The sequence below is a fragment of the Eretmochelys imbricata genome, chromosome 5, assembly GCF_965152235.1.
Source record: "Eretmochelys imbricata isolate rEreImb1 chromosome 5, rEreImb1.hap1, whole genome shotgun sequence".
NCBI classification, from domain to species: Eukaryota; Metazoa; Chordata; order Testudines; family Cheloniidae; genus Eretmochelys; species Eretmochelys imbricata.
This window is the reverse complement of record NC_135576.1, coordinates 82,287,006-82,308,417: the sequence shown is the minus strand read 5'-3', so window position 1 is coordinate 82,308,417 and position 21,412 is coordinate 82,287,006. Positions and strand designations below refer to the sequence as shown.

General features: G+C 39.8%; 1 protein-coding gene across 1 annotated transcript in view; it reads right to left on the bottom strand.

Annotated features, from left to right (window-relative positions):
• ADAMTS19 (ADAM metallopeptidase with thrombospondin type 1 motif 19) overlaps positions 1 to 21,412 on the bottom strand; it is a 275,279-nt gene that overhangs the window by 13,840 nt on the left and 240,027 nt on the right. The window contains exons 19-21 of the mRNA XM_077816366.1: positions 17,042 to 17,177; positions 13,940 to 14,144; positions 11,598 to 11,750 (exon numbers count right to left, since the gene is read on the bottom strand). Of these exons, the coding sequence (XP_077672492.1) occupies positions 11,598 to 11,750; positions 13,940 to 14,144; positions 17,042 to 17,177 (494 nt within the window). The remainder of the gene's footprint in view (positions 1 to 11,597; positions 11,751 to 13,939; positions 14,145 to 17,041; positions 17,178 to 21,412) is intronic.

Below are 21,412 nucleotides of genomic sequence, written 5' to 3'. Positions count from 1 at the left end.
AATCAGCTAGGAGGTATAGATCTCAGTAGCTAGGATCTCATGTGAAAGGTACTCTCCTGGCAAGATGAAAGTGAAAGCCATTCTTGGCATTATTGTTATGTGCAGTATATAGAAATTAGTTCAATAGGATCCTGAAGCTTTGCTAGTTCATTAACGTTTCCCTCTTCACACCCAAATCACCTTCATCTTCCTTAGGGAGAGGGGTTAGGGGTTCTTCATTCCCTGGATCCCCTAAAATGAGCCAGGTTAGCAAAACAGGAGAATGCCCCTTCAGTACACTGCCCACAACCACCATTCTCACCCAAGCCTTTCTTCCTGTACACTGCCTGAGATCTAGATTCCAGGAGTGTAAGAGAAGAAGATGGGGACAAAAACTCTTAGGACCAAGGGCTTTCTTTTGGCCTTATTTATGTTATGTTTACACACTTTGCTTTCTTGTTGATTTCATTTAAGCCACCGCTGCTTGGGTCAAGGAGTGACCCAGGCTGTTCAAACTAGGACTTTGCCCAAGGTGGTATACTTGGCTGCTGACATGTGGTACCAGAAATGGGATTTTTAGTCCCTGAAAGAGCAGAAATAAACAAACAAAAATCCCCATAGAAATGAATCAGCTCCTACGGTGGTTAGCCTATTTGTAATCACAGCAAGAGTTGTGACTACAGCAGCTGTTCAAGCAGATGACAATGCACTAAAAGTTACTATAATATATAACTGTCCTGCTGACTTTAAAAAGCTGCTCAAATCCCACAATGTCAGGAGACAAACTCCCAAGATTCAGGGAATGCCCTTGGCCCTGATGCTTCTTAAGATGATGGCAGATGATGACACAGACTCCTTCCACATAACCTTTGAGAAAGTAGCAACAGCATCACAATGGCCTCTAGAGAAATGGGCCATCAGGCTAGCTGTCTTGCTGAAGAGGGGAAGGTCAGGCAGCGTACCAAGGTCTTGATGGAATGGCTGCCCATTCATCTTGCCCAAGATTAAACTGATTAAGCTATATTGGATTGATTAGGCATAGCCTACCGTCAGCACTTCCAGATGAGAGTACAATCCCAAGGCCAGGCCTCAAATGGTGGCCCAGAAGCTGAAGGGCTTCTGCTGGTACTGATTAAAGCTGGAAACTGGACAAGACCCCAGGCTGTGGAGCTGATGATCCTCAAGCAGTTCATACAGATCCTCCTACTGGTTAAGATTGGGTCTGCAGACACCAACTGGAAAAGCTGTAGGAAGCTACCGGCCTCGTGGAGGACTCCTTGACTGGTCAAGCTGCTGAGAGGCCAATGGAGAGGAACCATAGACCACTATGAACAGCAAGGAGGAGAAATGTGTGTCCAGGGAGAGAAGGGAATTACACTGGATGAGTCCCAAGAAGGCCTTAGCACATGCCTGGGCATCAGAAAGAGCCCAAAGTCTGTGACCCTCCTAAGGCCCTCCCAGTTAACAGATGGATATCCCCAATCATGTAACAAGACCTTTGCTAGCCACCTGCCCAGGCACAGGGATACCCAAAATCTTCACAGGAAGAGATCAACCAAAGTAGCGGGCTGTGACAGGATGCAGTTGTCTGTTTCTCCTGTGTCCAACTGGGGCATATGTACATGGAGTACCCATACAAGGAATGCGTTTTTGGTCAATTGTATGGCAGAAAATAGGGCCTGGAGAAGGGGCCCAGGAAAACTTATCGTACGGTAAAAGTCAATGACAAGGAAACTCTGGCCCTTGTAGACTCTGGTGGTGTCCAGACATTCATCTGAGAACTAGTGGAAGCAGAGTGGCGACCTACAATAGGAGAAATATGTATCCACTGCATCCACAGGTATGTCAGACACTATCCAAGCACCACAGTGCAACTGAATGTTGTGGGATACAAGAGCCTCTGAAGGTGTGTGTGTCCCCCAAGACCTACCCTTTCTGGTAATATGAGGATGAGATTGGCTATGCTTTCCTGAGCTGCTGTTGAAGCTTCCTATGTAAATTACCCCTGAGGATGCTAGCCTGTGGGATAACATGGGGACCCTTTTTTCTAGATATTTTTCTACTGATTCTGGAACAAGAAATCTTGGCAGGAGAGGGGTATAGAAAGAAAGGAATGACAAGAAGTGAATAAAGCCACTGCAGTCATAGGTGTAGCAGAGCACTCAGACCCAGGAACTCGCCAAATCAGAGAAGAGGACTATGGGAAACATTCTCCACAAGCTTGGTGGGAGACCCCCCATGCCATAGTTAAACCCTGAGATGCTGACTGTCTTCTCAGACTTTTGACTGGAATAAAAAACTGACCAGACCTTGGGCTGACTACATGAGCAGATGGCTGTGATTAACGATGAGGAAGTAGAACTCCAGAGGTCATGGCAATATCTATATTTTGCCCTCAAGACAGACCTTTTATACTAGGTAGATCAAGACCAGCAGATGAAGGAGGTTCAAACACAATTCCTGGTGCCTAGAATATATCGCTGTAAACTCCTTCACTTGGTATAATCCATACCCTGTAAAGGTCATTGGGGAAAAGACAAAACTAGGTCCAGAATTTTGGCACTTTTTTGTGGCCCAGTATACACAAAGAGACCAAAGATTTCTGCGCCTTCTGCCCTGAATGCCAACTAATGGTTTCCAAAGGTATCCCTGGGGCTCCACTAGACATGCCTCAGCACTGCTCTTGCTCATGAGGATGAGAGCTTGAGGTTTCAAGGGAGCAACAACTCGCTGTCAGACTGCCAGAGGAGCCAGCATTAGGCTGTCTCTGAGCTAGTTAAAGCCTCTTGGATTACAAGGGAAGAAGATGGGGACAAAAGCCCTGAGGACCAAGGGCTTTCTTTTGGTCTCATTTACGTTATGTTTATTGACTGCATTTTTGTTGATTTAACTTAAACCACCACTGTCTGTGTCAAGGACCGACCCAGGCTGTTCAAACTCGGACTTTGCCCAAGGCAGTATCCTTGTCCACTGAAAAATACCCTCTTTTGCCTCACATACTCGTATCTGACAAAGTTTTGAGGAACCCAGTTTAATTAATGAATATAATGGTTATATAAATTACAAAACTGAATCATGTAACATACTGTATTTTAGCCAAATGAAATACACCTAATTCTGAGATGTGTGACAAAAAATATAGGCCCTAGCTGGTGACAACATTTTACTCGGTAATTTGTATTGGAAGAAAACCTTTGGCTCACTGGGATCATTAGCTAGATCTCTGAGTCTAATACAGCATTAAAACAACAACTATCATATTCCAAAAATATGACAGTCCAATAAATAACTAGCACGATATCTGTACAGAATATAGAAGGACAATTATATTTCAAACTATAGTCAATACAAAATAAAGTTAATCTGACGTTTCTATCTCTAACACATTCACCTTAAGATAAACCATATTGTAATAAATATCTTTAAATTCTCATACACTAATGAAGGGGTTTCTGCTGCTTCTGCTTTACTGCAAGCAAAAGTCTGTGTTGATTATACAGGCATTTCTACTTAGATCAGTAACACAAAGGCCAATCACTCCTGTCAATGTCAATTTTAAAAAGTGACAAACTTTAGTAGAGAAAATGGAAGCCAAACTACACAGTTTAAAGTTTCAAGCTAAGGTTAGAACTCAGGATGTGGCTCTAGCAGACTGGAAGGGACAGTGTAGGACATTTGTAAAATTGCCCTGTGATTCAAAATTTTTATATATATATAAAATGATAATAAGCTCATATATACTACTATTTACATGTTGAAACAAAGATACATTTTTAAAGGTCTTCTACAGAATATTTTTATAATTTCTCAATTATTTTTCAGTATCCACTCTTATTCTCCTTTTACTAGAGGTGAGTAAAAAATACATAGTACCTTCATGTATCTCAGAACCCCTATTCCTTGCATGATCTTTTCATGCACTCACATGGTTTCAGCTGTCATCTTTATGCTGATAACTCAGAAGTTTACCTTTTCACTCTTGCCCTGTTTACCAAGATACTATTCTGTATTTCAGCCTGTCTCCCTTACATGACTGAAGTGAATTCAAACTCCATTGCAAGGATCATCCTTTTTTGCCTGTTCTGACCATGTCACCCCTTCTTCGACTTTCTCCACTTGTTATCTCTTTTCCATTAAATTAAGTTCAAGAATCTTTTCTAACCTTTACAGATCTGCCTCTTTGTACTTATCTGCTCTCCTTTCCTTTTGCACTGCCCTGCCTCTTCTTCTCCATGACCACCCATTTGCCCACTTCTCCCATGGCTGTCTTTGCACCTTTTTTGATGCTGCCCCCACACACATGCTCTTCCCAAACTGATCTATTGCCAGTAACCTGTCCTCCTTCAAATCCCTCTTTGATGCCCACTTTCATGAAGCCTAAAAGAAAGAACAGAAAGAGTCAGAGACACCTGTACTTAAGGGTTTTTTCACTATTTTAAAAAAATATATAAAATGTATACAAAGGGTATATATTTGATTGACTCCTTCTCCCCCACCCTTAGTATGTCACTTGTCATCAGCGGTTCTCAAACTTCATTGCATCGTGACCCTCTTCTGACAACAAAAATTACTACATGACCCCAGGAAGGGGGACCGATTATTGAGCCTGCCCAAGCCCCACTGTCCTGGGTGAGGGCAAAGCTGAAGCACAAAGGCTTCTGCCCTGGGTGGGGGAAATGTAACCTTAGCCCTGGGTGGTGAGGCTTGGGCTTCAGTCCTGGGTGATAGAGCTTGGGCTGCAGACTTGCTGGGGCCCAGGCTAACACCAGCCTTGGTGACCCCATTAAAATGGGGTCACGACCCACTTTGAGGTCCTGACCCATAGTTTGAGAACCCCTGTCTTAGATGATAAACCCCTTGGGTCAGAGACTGTGTCTTCCTGTGTGTTTGTACAGTTTGGAGCACAATGGGTTCCCCATCCAGATTGAAACCTTGGGACTCTCTCACAACAAAAATGCATAACAATAAAACCCATTCTCCTTACAGATCCAACAGTTTTGATAGACAACACAGAGCTATGTCCAATTGTTACTTTTGGATACTATTTTGTCATTCCTGAAAGCCTCAATTTCACTGAGAAGACTTCTAGCAATAATAGAACACCACATGGTAGCTCCCAGGGTGGTTTACTAAGATGAGACTATCAAAATATCCTACTTTTACCTGTGATTCTATGCACATATAATATGAAATGGGCACACACTTTTAAAATCCTATATAGTTCATCTGTGTGCTGTAGATGACTCTCTCTCTCTCTTTCTTGTTTTGTAACCCAATGTTACACTACATTTATTCCAGGCAGAAACTAACAAAGTAGTTTTGAACTGATCCATAAAAAAGCTTTGTCTAAAACAAATTATGCTAATGTACAGGATAAGATGAAAATGAACAAACAACTCCCCCTTTTATTTGATTGTATGGACAGTTTGAGATTTATTTGCTTATTCATCATTTCTGAAAATAAAGACATACCTCATTTGTTGGAAACTAACTGTATAATTCAGTTAACATAAAAGTTATTAAAATGATGCAAGGGTTATTTTGACTTCTATTATTTCACAAAAGTCACATAAGATCTTTCTCCATAAATCTAGTAATAATGTCATATCTTGATATGTGGCCAGCACTGTTCTGTTCCCAGAATTTAAAAGAACTAATAATTCTGGATTAGGAACCAAAGAACTAAACAAGGCTAATTATTTTCTCAGTACAACTAATCTCCTAAATAATATTAAAAACCCATAGTTTCTCTTTATATTTCAATTGAAGGAGAGTAAACTATTTGCATTTATTTTGATAAAGAAGCACTCTGCACAGTTTAAAGGTTGAATTTCCTAGGTTCTTGAACAGGTAGCAAAAACAATGCACTTCTCTTTCACTCTTCCCCCTCTATACCAAGAACTGTTTCACACACCAAGTATGAAGGCAGTAGATGTCAAGACTGAATGTTTTTTGACTCTACAAAGGTTTAAACATTAAAAGACAACTGGCCAAATCTGGGCCCATTTTACAAGGCAGCAGAGGATGTAGCATCCCTACATTGTTGTATAAACTGGCTGCATGTTGGGAGTGGGCCCTCCTCTCTGCCAGTGATGCCAGCCTTGACTGCCTACTTGTCTGCTGCTTGTGGGAACAGGAGGTTTGTGCACATCCTTCTAACAAGTCTTCACCGATCCTAGTCACATCTCTCCTTCCAGCTCAGGCCATGGTAGTTGCAGTATTAGTCTACATGGGCCATTGTAGCAGGGAGATAGGGCAATTCCTGGTTTCTTCATTTTTTTCCAGGTCCTGGAGAGATCACCTGGTGGTCTCTTGCCCCCTCACATCCCCAGGGAAGACATGGAACAAAGAGACAATCTGTGGCTCAATGAGCCCTATCAACTCTGCACTACTGACAGCAATGTTTTGGAGTTCTCAACTGGAAGATCACTCCATGGGTTATTCTGCCTGCTCAGTCTTTCCCCAGCCAATTCTTAGTTAACTGAGAATGAATTGTTCTCACTTGGATTTCCAGAAGGCACTACACATACACAGTGATATACATATCAGTTGAAACGGACTGAGCCACGGACTTCATCCATGGTAGTGGGTTGCAGTTGGACGACTACATAAAAACTCAGGTGCAGTTTGGAGTTCACTGTGATAGCTTAACCAAATGAGTTCCTTATCTCCCCCCTCCCCAAACCTTCTCCTTTCTTCTTCTTTTTCATCACTCTTGACAAAACCACTAACATCCCAGTCACTCTGGCCCATCACCTTGGTGCTATATTGGACTCATCACTTTGCTTTTCCCAATACAACCATACTATTTACAAATCTTGCAGCTTCTCCCTTGTCAACATCACTAATCCATCTTTTTCTCTCCATTCCTATGGTGAAATATCCAGTTTAGGCCCTCATTATATCCCACCTTGATTATAACAGTGCCCCCCTTCCATCCTTACAAACTGCTGCGGCTAAATTCATCTTCCTTGCCCATTGGTTTGCTCACAGAATTCCCCTTTGAGTCCCTCCATTGGATTCCCATAGAATTTTGTAACAAACTTAAGCTTCTTGTCACTATTGTAACTCCTCACTTAAAGTCGTCCCGGTTAACGTTGTTTCGTTGCTCATCAGTTAGAGAACATGCTCATTTAAAGTTGCACAATGTTCCCTTATAACATTGTTTGGCAGCTGCCTGCTTTGTCCACTGCTTGTAGAAAGAGCAGCCCGTTGGAGCTAGCTGGTGGGGGCTTGGAACGAGGGTGGACCAGCAGCCCCCCATAGCACTTCCCCTAAGTTTCATGTGCGGCAGCTGCCCAGCAGGCTCTCAATTGCTGGGCAGTTCAGCTGTCCCTCCCCCCACTGCCGTGTGCTGCTCCTGCCCTCTGCCTTGGAGCTACTCCTGGGAGCCTCCTGCTTGCTGTGCGGTGGGGAGGGGGAGGGAGAAGAGTGGTGCTGATATCAGGATGTCTCCCTGATCCTGCCCACCACTCCTTTACCCCATCTCCACAGAGCAGGGGGGATACACGATAGGCTCAGGATGTAGGGAGTTTGCAGGCAGCATCTGTCGTCTCAACTTGCTGATCTACTTAAAAAGGCAGTGTACTTAGAGTGGGCTCTGCATACTTAAAGGGGCAATGCACATATCTCTCTCTCACACACATGGTGTGTGCGTGTGTCTCTCTCTCTCTCACACACACACACACACACACACGGTGTGTGTCTCTGTCTCTGCCATGCTGTGTCTCCTCCCTCCATTCGTGCTGCCTTGTAGAGTGTGAAGCTACATTAACAATGTGTTAATGCTTGAGGGCTCAGCCAACTGCTAGTTCATCATTTAGCAGTAAGGCATTCCCTGGGAAATATCCCACCCTCTTCCACCCTCTGACTCTACCACCTCAACCAAGCTTTACAATTATCATTGCTGTGTACAGCATTAAATTATTTAAAACTTATACTGTGTATATATATGTGTGTGTGTGTGTGTGTGTGTGTGTTTCCCCTGGAACCTAAACCCCCCCCCCCTACATTAATTCTTATGGGGAAATTGGATTTGCTTAACATGGTTTTGTTTAAAGTAGCTTTTTTCAGGAGGAGTTACTGTACTTTCAAAACTCTACATAACTCTACCCCTCCCTATTTATCCTCCCTTGTCAAGCTTCATATTGTTCCTTTCCACATCCCACCTTCTCATGAGCTTCTTATACAATCAACTCTGGGTCTTCTTCCATGCAGCTTTGTCATAAATATAAAGGGAAGGGTAAACACCTTTAAATCCCTCCTGACCAGGGGAAAAACCCTTTCACCTGGAAAGGGTTAAGAAGCTAAGATAACCTTGCTGGCACCTGACCAAAATGACCAATGAGGAGACAAGATACTTTCAAAGCTGGAGGGGGTGGAAACAAAGGGTTCTCTCTGTCTGTGGGATGCTTTTGCCGGGACCAGAGCCAGAATGCAGGTCAGAACTGCTGTAAAGAGTTAGTAAGCAATCTAGTTAGATATGCGTTAGATTCTGTTTTGTTTAAATAGCTGATAAAATAAGTTGTGCTGAATGGAATGTATATTCCTGTTTTTAGTGTCTTTTTGTAACTTAAGGTTTTGCCTAGAGGGATATTCTGTGTTTTGAATCTGATTATCCTGTAAGGTATTTACCATCCTGATTTTACACAGGTGATTCTTTTATCTTTTCTTTAATTAAAATTCTTCTTTTAAGAACCTGATTGCTTTTTCATTGTTCTTAAGATCCAAGGGTTTGAGTCGGTGTTCACCTATGCAAATTGGTGAGGATTTTTATCAAGCCTTCCCCAGGAAAGGGGGTGTAGGGCTTGGGGGGATTTGTGGGGCGAAAGACATTTCCAAGTGGGCTCTTTCCCTGTTATTTTTGTTCTACGCTTGGTGGTGACAGCAATAAGGTCCAGGGACAAAAGGTAAAATAGTTTGTACCTTGGGGAAGTTTTAACCTAAGCTGGTAAAAATAAGCTTAGGGGGTTTTTCATGCAGGTCCCCACATCTGTACCCTAGAGTTCAGAGTGGGGAAGGAACCTTGACAAGCTTCCTATACACAGTACGACTACCCTAAGTTCATCCACAAGGCCCCTACATTGTCCACATTTTAGTCCCTCTTGAAGACTTCCTTCCACTGTGCTACCTATAGCAAATCAAGTTGATCTGTATGTAAATCACATATAAATTGTCCTTTCAGTACCCCTCTGTCTATTCAGTCATCCTTAGATTGTGAACTCCTTGGAGCAGGGACCATCCTTTTTAAGTCTTTGGAAAGTACCTAGGACATAGCAGGTCTGAGCTTGGGTAGCACCTCCTGGGCAGCAATGTCCACACTGCTATTTTTAGCACACTAGCTAAAGGAGAGCTAGTAGGGTGAGTTTGTCTAGCTGTACTGGGAATCACACATCCCAGTTGCAGTGTTCTCATACCCTAAGAGCTATTATGAAGTTAAATTCAGCATAAATTCTAGATTATACTGGAGACTTTAAAACAAAAAGTCAGAATTTTAGTAAAACTGTTGTGTCATGGACCTTAGTGCAGCTGTCAGTTTCTTCTTTATCTTGTTGGCATTATTGTTAAAATGATGAAAACAAAAATCACCATCTGATCTTTGTGTGTTTGTTCTTCTAAAATTAATTAAATTCCATTATTGTGTTAATAATAAATAATAATATCTATAATAAATAAATAAAATTTTGTTTTAGGATCTCAAGAGGAGCAGCAAAGCCATTAAGGATCACATTATACCTCCAGTTTCAATGGTGAGAAGTGTAATTTAAATTTTGCTAGCCAAGTCTTGGCATAAACTTGGGGGAAATTTGGCTCTGCTCAAAGGAACAGCCTTCTGTCAATGTCAAGAATTATCCTAAAGAGCAAAAACAGTGAACACAAGAGGCTGCACTGAACCTTCTGACTCAAAAACCAACAGCAGTGAGCAAGGATTAACGTTTATCTGAGCTTTCCATTTGTTTCCTTCATTGCAGACACATTAATATGTATGCCATGACTTCATGGCTATATATTCTAGCAATGGAACAGTAAAACAACAGGAAAAAAATTAGGAAATCCAAATATGGCATATTTTAAACTGATGTCTCTGTAGAGAAATTAAAATCAGGGCCTATATGCTAAATAAATAATCCACTTCAGATTGTATTGGGAGTTCAGTTAAAGCAACACTAAATGGATACTAGATATAAAATGGATTATGTGAAACTGATTTGAATATTGACAAATTATGTGGTAGAGTAATGATGTCTTAACCAGTCAGGGAGGTTCAACTTACTTGTAGGCATTTTGGTAGTGTAAATAAATGAAATGTGTAAGATGAGATGCCTAAGCATCCTACAGTGGAGGAAAAGGAGTCTAATTGCCCAGAGTTAGATAGTAGGACATCTAAATGAGAAATGGAAGTCAGAAAAAAGTATGCCCTGGAGAAAAAAAGGATTGTTATCAAGGCCAGAAGAAAATATGCTCATCCTTCGGTAATGTAAATTAGAATATCCTCACTGCACCAGGTACACTTGCATCACAGTACCAAAGGCCATGCAGCACAACCAGCCAGAACGACAGAATCAGGACACAGAACATCCAACACTATGCCCACTGATGGACTTGAAAGGCACAAGGAAATAGGTGACTCAAACAAAGAGGCATCTCACAGCAGTATGTTACGTTGCATGGCCAAGTGTCTATCCACTAGGTCAGCAGACACTAGGTCAGAAAGTTGTTGCTCTGAACAAAAACTCAGTGCACTGGCACTAATCTCAGCACGTAACAGATGGCATCAGAAGGATGATAAGTCAGATGGTGGCAAGAAAATTTAATAAATCCTCAGGGAAACTGAATATACATAGAGCACAAACTAGAGGTAACCACTGCTTTGCCCAACAGTGTGTCAACATCACAGCCAAGAAAGACAGGAGATTTCAGAGATTTTTATACTTCTTTCTTTTTCTGGTGTCTTTGCACACACATGCCTTCACTTTTCTTATGTTTGTGGTTTATATTGTTGAAAACAGAAAGTATTTCCTATCAGCGTTGCTAGTTACACACTTCCATTGATTTGAGTTAAAGCTATACTAGTACAATTACACTTGGGCTACATTACGTACTCCAATTTTCACCTGAATTTTGTCTACACTGGCAAGCGAAAGACAAAACTTTTGTCATTCAGAGGTGTTAAAAAAACACACATACACCAGCCCCCGAAAGACAAAAGTTTTGCTGATGACAAGCGCCGGTGTGAACACTTCCGACAAAGCTAACGCCACTTGTTGGGAGTGGAAGTTTATTGTCGGCAGGAGCGCTCATTCCTGCTGACAAACAGCGGCTACACTGCACACCTTTTAGTGGCATGGCTGTAGCGGCACAGCTGTGTCGCTAAAAGTTGTGTAGTGTAGAAATAGATATACTAAACAAGTATAATGCTATTTTCTACTTAAACTCTATTCTTTTGTCACAATTTGACCTTATAGTTCCATTTTATTTGCAGTTGCATTGTTCCTGGATTTGGGACATTGCTGAATCTTCAATAAAACTGTTGCGTCTTTGATAAAACTTATTCCAATAAACTCTGTTGGAAAAATAGTTTTTGTTGTAAATTATGTGGTATTAGTGTCATATCCTACCTTAGACCAGTCTCCCATTCTCCAGACATAGCATTTGGAATAGTCCTCACAGTCTTCCTCTTCTTTAGGTCTTGTGGACAAAACACACTTCTTTCGGGGATTGGTGCACCTCACAGTCCGATGTCGTACTCCTTTGCCACATTTTATAGAACACTGTAGGATACAGAAAGATGTGATTTACGCTTCTACAAAACACAAAAAATATATGCTAATATTAAATCTAGTGATCTCAGCAGCCTCTACTTTCCATGACACAACATTCTGGTAAAAGACTGAGGGCTTGTCTTCACTACTGGGGTAAATTGACCTAAATTACGCTACTCCAGCTACGTGAATAACATTTGGACCCTGAGACTAAAAATATCATAAGACATAATAACATAAGTCACCAAGACTAAAAATTCCATCCTGATAAGTGAAAGTTTTGGAAAATTATGATCAGCTGACCATAAAGAGTTATAATAAAAATTTTAGGCAACCTTACCTATAAATGGCACTCTCCTTAATATACATATGTATGAGGAAGAAATACATATATATATTAGATACACACAAAATAAAAAAGCAGCTAAAAAGGAAACAAAGTGAACTAAAACATCCTTGAAGAAATTCTAAATACTTTTCAAAGTATGAGACGGAATAAAACTTCAAACAAACCACAAAAGGATATAACAGACCTTAATTGGAATGAATTTTGAAATTGCAGAAATACATATCACAGATCTATATGCAGCAATCCAATTTGTTCTACCACATGAAATGTCACTAATTTAGATAAAAAATAATAAAAAAAAATCAATTGCATATAAAACATGTGAAAACTGTGCTACAATAAAGCCAGGGCAAAAGATTTATTGACTGGAAGGCCTTAATCAGCACATTTTCTTTCAGCTATTCCCACTTATATAGCCAAAAAATTACAACATTTCTCATTCAAGACGATTCTGATTGCAAGTTCAGGAAGCAGTGGCATATGGTGGAACTGGGGATTAGAAACACCTCGCTCCTTAAAAATTATTTCTGACCCCCCCCCCGACACATACACAATCATTACTGATCTCCCAGATAAAACCAACCAACTAAACAATTTAGGGATCTTTCTTCTTCCCTGATAAATAAATTCAATTCTTCCAATTGTTCCTCTGCTGTAACCCCACCTCTGCTCCTTCTGAAAATGAGCAGACAGCTCACCTTGCATTCTTCTCCTTACCTTTGCACCCCATCCTCACCAGATCATAGCCTCTCCCTTTCAACTGCCCACCTCTGCCAGTTCATAGGCCCAGCCGCTCATCAGATCACTACCTCTCACTGCTTCACCTCTTTTACCGCCCCATTCTCCAGGTCCCCTTCTCACTCTTTCGTTTGAACACAGGCACTACCTGCTCCTTCCTTGCAAACACAGGATGGCCATCACCTCACTCTCTCTGCTTCAGATTCCCTCTCTTGGGACTCTGATGCTGCTCCTGAGGTGCGGGTGGAGATCTACAACTAGGCCTGTGCCTATACTCAGATTCTGGGGCTACCCTCATTTTGCACTAGAGGGGAATGGAAACACAGCTTCTGAACATGTGTAGCACTCAGCATTGCCCTATACTTAAAATGGCAGGAAGAGCCCTTTTAGAGGCTAAATCTCTATCAGTCCTCTCTGACTGTCTCTCTCCTGGTTGAACTCTACAGTTCTATGCCACCGAAGAAACTGGGCACTGCCATTTCCTCCATCCCTGATTGTATTCTATGTTGCTGCACTGAAGGACTAGACTCTGCCAACCCCTACTCCCCTTCCTCAGTCTACTTTCTGGTACTCTCCACTGTGTTGACAGAGAAAAGAGAGAAAAGAAAGGCATATGCAACAAATGGTTTTGTTTATTATAAAACAGAAACAAATTACAGAGAATTTAATAGATGAGGCTTAGCCCTATTTGTCCCCATCAGCTGCCACTGGCAGGAAGTAATAATACCTTCCTGGATTTGGGCTTTTGAAAATGTTTCAGAGCAGCAATTGGCTAAAAGGGGAAAACTCTAGGTAGTGGGTTTTATTACTCAATCATCTTTAATTCCAGAGAGATTAGAGTTGTGGCATGAAGGACCAAAAAATACCTTAATCTGGGATGTGCCACTTGTCAAAGTTCAATAGACATCAGTTATTCCAAATCCATTAAACTGAGGAAGTTTTGTCCTTGTCTAATTCTGATGCCATATATGTGAGGTAATACTTTTTACTAGTAAAAGTTACAGATAACACTTGGACTATAGCTTTCTGTACCCCCCTATAAGGGTCCCAACAAAATCTCTAGAAAATTTTAAGAAACAACAGTAGATAGTGAATAATGCATACACTGCACCTCAGACCACACTCCAGCTTCCCACACAGTCATACAATCCTGGCCTTCACAGCGCTGTGCTGAAGCAGGTTTTGGCCCAAGACAATCTCTTTCCCTAGCTCTAATCAAGGTTCCATTTCTGAGCTGCTGTGTACAGGCAACTTGTCTATTCTGGGTTCCTTTTCCACATGTCCTTGAACAAGGAGTCCATTCGGTCATCATCCATCTACAAAGAAACAAAAATAATAGAATAACAGAAATCAGGGATGGAAAAGACCGATAAGGTTATCTTGTCTCTTTTCCTGTCAACAGGATTGTTCTCTAACGTATATTTTGAGTGCTTTGTCCATTTTTAAATAACTCTAGCTATGACCATCACATTGAGAAGGAGATGAATTTAACTCAACTCATCACACATTTAAGAAATGTATTCTAACATTTAGATTAAATTTTTCTTTCCATTTCCATCAATTATACCTAATTATTCAATCCTTTATATAACATAAGCTTTCCCCTTCTCCTTTCTTATCATTCTAATTAGAAATGTATCCAAATGTAAAGTTTTAAAAGCAGAAGGTTACTTACCAGTAACTGTTGTTCTCTGAATATTTCCCCTTGCAGATACACACTATGTGAATCATATGCCCTGCCACACAAACCATGGAACTCTTTGAAAGCAGTGAACGGTTAGGGGTGTGCACACTTGTGCCTCAGACTCACTATTCTGGTCCCAAGGGTATAAAAGTCCCTTCACTTATGTGTCCATCTCTAACTCCAGACACACCATTTATATTTCTGAAGTACAGCGGAATAAGAAAGGGTCAGTGTGGATCTGGAGAGCCAACACATTTGGAGACCTATAGTTGCTCGTAAAAAGAAAAGGAGTACTAGTGGCACCTTAAAGACTAACCAATTTATTTGAGCATAAGCTTTCGTGAGCTACAGCTCACTTCATCGGATGCATTCAGTGGAAAATACAGTGAGGAGATGTATATACACACAGAACATGAAAAAATGGGTGTTATCATACACACTGTAAGGAGAGTGATCACTTAAGATGAGCTATTACCAGCAGGAGAGCTGGGGGCGGGGGGCGTGTGTATGATAACACCCATTTTTCATGTTCTGTGTGTATATAAATCTCCTCACTGTATTTTCCACTGAATGTATCCGATGAAGTGAGCTGTAGCTCATAAAAGCTTATCTCAAATAAATTGGTTAGTCTCTAAGATGCCACAAGTACTCCTTTTCTTTTTGTGAATACAGACTAACACGGCTGCTACTCTGAAACCTGTCAGTTGCTAGTAAGTAACCTTTCCAGAATCTTCCAGAGCTCCGGATGATCTCTGTGCATCCCTCAAAATTCAAAGCTTTCCAGAGGGTTCTGCCCTTTGGTGCAGACTACAGGTGCATCCCAGGCATCGTAACTGTCAGTATTTAGAAAATTGAAGTTTACAGTGGACATTCCAGATTTCTGTCATGCTCACTCTGAGCAAACATCACATATAAATATTTTAATTTATTTTTCTTTATGATTAGTTCCAAAGGCTCAATGTCCATATTAAACCTTGTTACGAGAGACATATAAATAGACATCTAAAAAATGGCAGGTGTCGGTAACAAATAACTAATAATGCCAGTTAATGTTTAGAGAATTCCTAAACCCACAGGAGTGAAGTTCCCCCATCAGTGAAATAATGTTTGTTTTGTAATTTTTTTAAAATACAAAATGTTTGACTACTTTGAATTCAGGTCTATGAGATACCTTCTAGATTGTTCCAAGTGGCACTTCTTATTAGCAGCTTTATGATTATGGCTTTATATGCTATTTAAATTATGTGATACCTCTGCTGTGTGTAAAAACAGTGCAACACATTTAAAAATAATTATCATTGATAGGATCTCAGAAAAGGAGCAGATTTCTCCCATTTCTATCCCTCACTATTGGGACAATAAAAATGATCACTCTATAAAGGTGAGTTCTTCAGCCTATGTTATGCAGGAGATCAGAGGAGATGATCATAGTGGTTCTTTCTGACCTTAAAATATATTATGTTTTTTACTTTACAGACTTTTTCTGTTAAAGACTTTCTAAGGAAACTGATGTTTTTTCAATATTTTTATGCATGTTTCTTTAAAATATTTTACTAGTAATTTAATTTGTTTTCTTCTCTCCTTTGCCTTATTTAAAAAAAACTATTCACCCTTCTATCCATATAATTTTGATCCCAGTCTTGCCAATCTGACACACACATGCATATTGATGTAAATAGGAATTTTGCCTGTGAGAGGACTATGGTACTTAACAGAGTCTTCATTTCTCATGATCACATAAGTCTGGTAACAGGGATTGAGTATGATGATGATCATGAAAAATACCATCTGATACCTTTATATTTGAATTTCCCTTCTCTGAAACATAGCAACCACTCTAACTTGCATGCTTACTGTATTAAAGTCCAGAGATTCTCCTTAACCGTATTGCATCAACAACTCAGAGAAAAGCTGGTACTCTCTGAAGTTTAACAAAAGCAGCGTTACAGACAGAATGCTTACTGCAGTCACCAGGAGCGGAGGATGCATAACTCCACATTTCCCACAGAAAATCCCCATCATGCACAGGAAATGAGCCAGCTATTACACCCCATTAAGGTGCCCAGCTACATTCCCTGTGTGTCCAGTCAACTCTGCTGACTGGTGAAAAGGGAAGGCCATGAATCTGCCTTTCCCCCAACAACTTAGCCAACTGGAGCACTATCAGGGAGCAGTCTCTGTGCTCAGAGTGCAGGAACTACAGCTGTGATCAGCCCCTTTTCTGTGGATGAAATTTAGAAAAAAGGCTAATTGTGCCTTTTCTACCCCTTGCACACAGAATATAGATCCATAGACACTGGTGATGTTCGTGCTTCAAAGGAATTGGGAAGATCAGTAAAGAAAAATAGAAAATTTGAAGTATTTACTTTCTAGTGTAACAAGTGTTTAGTGTGTGCTGTTAAGGATTATGATCCCAATTCAACAAAGTTCTTAAGCACATGTTTAACTTTAAGCATATGCTTAAATCGATTCCCGTGATTTCCACCACTTAACATTAATTACAGTTTAATGTAATTGAATCACTATCACCTTGTCTGGCACGGTTGTTCATTGCACTTTCGGACCTGTGGCTCAGGCTTTGTTAAATATTTGCATTTCTTATTGTCCACAATACTGATATTCTTATTCATAATCTTTGTGCAAGATACTGTTGTCTTTCTTTCTCCTAATAAAACATAAAGCAAAGATACATGGAAAAATGGGAAATGTCCAGCTTTCTTTAAAAAAAATCTATGTTGAGTCGCAGGTAACTTTATCTGATAAAACTACCATCTTTATGTGTAATTGGTATGAAAGATGTGAAATAAAATACAGCAAGTTATTCTCAGATATAGTTTTCTATACATATGTACATTATACAAGTTTTAGTTTCACATGTGAAAATTTACAAACCATTGATTAAAAAAGTAAATATTTTATGAAAAAAAACATAAGCTGTATTCATCCACTGGCTTAGAAAAATGAAGTATGCCATTTCTACATTTTATAATGGCAATTATGGAAATCAATGATACCAGGAATAATTAAAGGTGGAGGGATCTGGTTGGCTATAAAAGAAGTTGTGATTTATAATTCCACAGAAAAAATACATGTTAATTATAAATACATTTGCAAAAATCACACCAAAACACACATTCTTCTCTACCCAGACACAAACCTTTACCAATACCACAACTACTGTGCTCCACAACCTTATCTCTGCACCCATGTGATGCCAGACTTCCTGCTTCCTCCTTCCAACACACTAAACAAGCACACCAAACTCCACACTAATAGTGTAGGGAGCAGGTACATTAATTGATTTTAAGGCTGGTGAGAACAATTGTGATGGTCTAGCATGACCTGCATAACGAAGGCAACAGAATTTCACCCACTCATTCCTGATTCTAGCCCAACAACTTGCCATCAAAGAAGAACATATCTTTTAGAAAGCTATCCAGACTGGAATTAAAGACACCAGACAGTGGAGAATTTATTGTATCCCTTGTTAATCTGTTCCAATGGTGAAGTACATCTAATCTGAAGTTTGCCGATTTAAACTAGTAATTTGATAATTTGGTAAAAGGGTGTGAGCAGGAGGAAGGCAGAGTTAAGACTGTGGTGTATGATAGTGATAAGGAATGTGCCTGTGGATGCAGAAGTAAAGGATGTGTGTACGTATTTTTATGTATAATTTGTGTGTGGCTACATTTTTCTGTGTATGTCCACGTGTTTATATTTACATGCATACACACATATATAAATAAATAACATTTGCATGTGATTGCCTTAACTATTTTACAGGTTTGTGTATGTATGTGTCCAAATATGCAGGCATACAGGCATTCACCCATACACCAAACTTGTTTTGCCAAATAGTTGATTACACACAAATTACATATCTAAATATATATGCACAAAACCTTACAGCTTCTTTGATACTTCCTTTTTATTATTCATTTTAAACATTACTTAAATAAATATGTGTTAGTAAACTGTTATTTCTGATTAATCAGATGTTGACAACAACAGTTTAAACTCAAATCTTTCCACATCACGCAGTCTGTAACACTTTAAATTATGTTATTTCTGTACATAAGAACAGACAATCAATAGGACAGTTACAATGAATGTTTCTTTTGTCAAAAATAAATAATCCTGAGCTGTAATTTTGAGCATTTGCATTAAAATATCTCAAAAAGAAGAATTTTAGGTTACCTAAACTAATTTAAATAACATCACAAGCTTATGCCAGTTACAGCAGAAAAGGATGATAAACAGACATAATGAAACACTTTGCTAAATGTTTATCTAAGTTGTCATGTAGAATAAATTACTAGGATTAATGTTACATTTGAGCTTTTCTCAGAAAATGAGAAACACTAGAAATGGTACACTTATGAGAGTTCATGATAAATGCAAGTACTGGAATTATAATAAAAAATACAGCAGGAAGTCATTAAAAGTGTTAATATTCTAAAATGAATCCAAGGAGTGGCACTGCTTAGAAAAGGAGATGCTGCTTGTAGCAAGTACAGAATGCTTACAGAGGAGAGTTCTCTTACCAAACCGCAAACATACATATCCATGGAAACTCGTCTGTAGAGAATTAAGGATTGTTCACAGAGTCAAAATAGCTGGGACAGTTAGTTCTTTCAACTATTATGATGAATAAGTGGTATGTTTCCAGCTTCTACTATTTGAGTCAATAGGAGAAGCACAGCAATTTTCAGGATTAGAAGTGACCATGTCAGGAGAGTAGTGTGAAATACAGAATATCAAGACAGTGCAACCTCGGGAGACTTGCTAAGCAACAAGTAAGGGAGTGGGTGAGCAGGGGATAGACATAAGAGGAGTCAATGAATATTTAAAGAAGATATACATGATGGTTGGAGATTAATTACTTTTGTTGGTCCATGGTGGTATAATTAGGAGTTATAAGATTAAATTTTAAAAAGGGGAAATTTGGACTGTATATCAAAAATAGCTTTCTGACAATACTTCTGTTGGTGAGAGAGACAAGCTTTTGAGTCACACAGAACTCTTCAGGTCTGGGAAAGGTATTCCTAGTGTAACAGCAAAATGCAAGATGGAAAGGATTGTTTATCATAAGTAGTTAGCACATATTGTAAGGGACCATTTAAGATAGAGTGGCCTGACAACATCTCTGCAGTCATAGGACAAAAAGAGGAGGTTAGAGGGTTAAGACTGTTGTAATAAGCCATAAATCCAGTGTCTCTTTTCCGTCTATGATTTTTAGTATCTAGCACAGTAATGAATTTAAGCTTCCAGGCTTATATTTTGAAAGCATTATGCAGGTTTCCTTTGAGGATGAGGACTGATAAGTCAGATATAGAGTGATCGTATTGTGAAAAGTCAACCCAGGGAAGTGGATGGTCAAGGAGATGGACTATGTGGCTGATGATTAAATACTTTGGTAATGGATGTCTTAGGAGCTAATAGAAGAACTAGTATATTTTTACTCTATCTTCTGGGGTTCTGCGTGTCTTTGTGAGCAAACAAGAAACACAGAGAAAGGGCCACTCAGAATACATAGCAGTGCAAATGTCACCTATGTTTTCAATTCTGCAAGAGCTTGAGAATGATAAAGTAAACAGGATAGTGAATGAGAATAAAAAAGCATAGCATATATTATGCAGCACACCTATCCTGCAACAGGAGAGAAGAACAGGCATAAGAAAAAGGTAGTAGTAATCAAGTGACTATAATTAGAAACACAGATAGCAATGCCTATTGATGTGAATATGAGCGTAGTGAGATTTTTCCAGTATCGTGTAATTATCACACTATCATTATTATTATGCCATTTGTGTACCCCTCAGTTTACAGACATAAGATGACAAGGGGTAAAATTTTCAGAAGTATTTAAGGCCTGATCTGGGTTAATGTAAGCTGCCCTGTGTTGATCTAGCTGTGGAAGTGTCTTCACTTAATTTTGGCTCCCACTGATATAAGTGCCTCTCTAGGCTGATTTAGTAACACCACCTCCCCGAGTGGTGTAGAGTCACGGTCGATTTACTTAGGTTGACGCAGTCTCAGTGCAGACGCTGCACTGCTTATATCAATTGTTACTGACTTTCAGGAGCCATCCCAGAATGTCCCACGTTGATGCTACAATTGATACAAGAGTTCCTAGTGAGTACTCACACCACTGAAACAAAGAGGCAAGTGTGCATACACACAAGCTATTTAATAGTTGCGGTGGATGTATGCTGATGTAAATTAGGTTGACATAATTTTGTAGTATAGATATGGCCTAAGACCTAGGTATGAAATCTGGTCTAAGACTAGATATGGTCTTGAAAGTCAGTGGAACTTAGAATCCTAAGACCTAGATTTACAAGGGTAGTTAGGTGCCTAAACCCTAAACTTAAGCACCTAATTCTGGATTTAGGCACCATGTCCCAATTTTAGGCACCACTGTGATTCTCAAAACTGCAACTGAATCCTGTAGGCACCTAAACTCACTCTGTGACTAAGTTTTTTCAGTCAAAAGCTCCCTTAGAGCTTGTGTTTCTGCCTCTGGGTAGGCATCTGGGTGCCTATCTCCTGCCTAAGCCCCAGTGCAATGTATGAACCAGGGAAGATAGGCATTTGCCAATCTAACTTGCATATAGGCCCCAATCTAGTAGGTGTACTTTCCAGATTGATAATATTGTTCATCTTCTAAAGAGTTAGTAATTTTTATGGATTTTAAGTTTTCTTCCATATTTGTAGTTTGCTTTTCTAAACTCACATATTTATGACCACAAGAAACATGCATCTCCCAGTTTATTAATATTGTATCAGTGTTTTCCTATCTGCTGATATACAGCTTTTGTTTCATTTTGTGACACTGGCAGCCCAGATGCCAGCTCTTGCCCAGTATGCAGGCAGTAGTTAAGACTGACAAGCTCATAG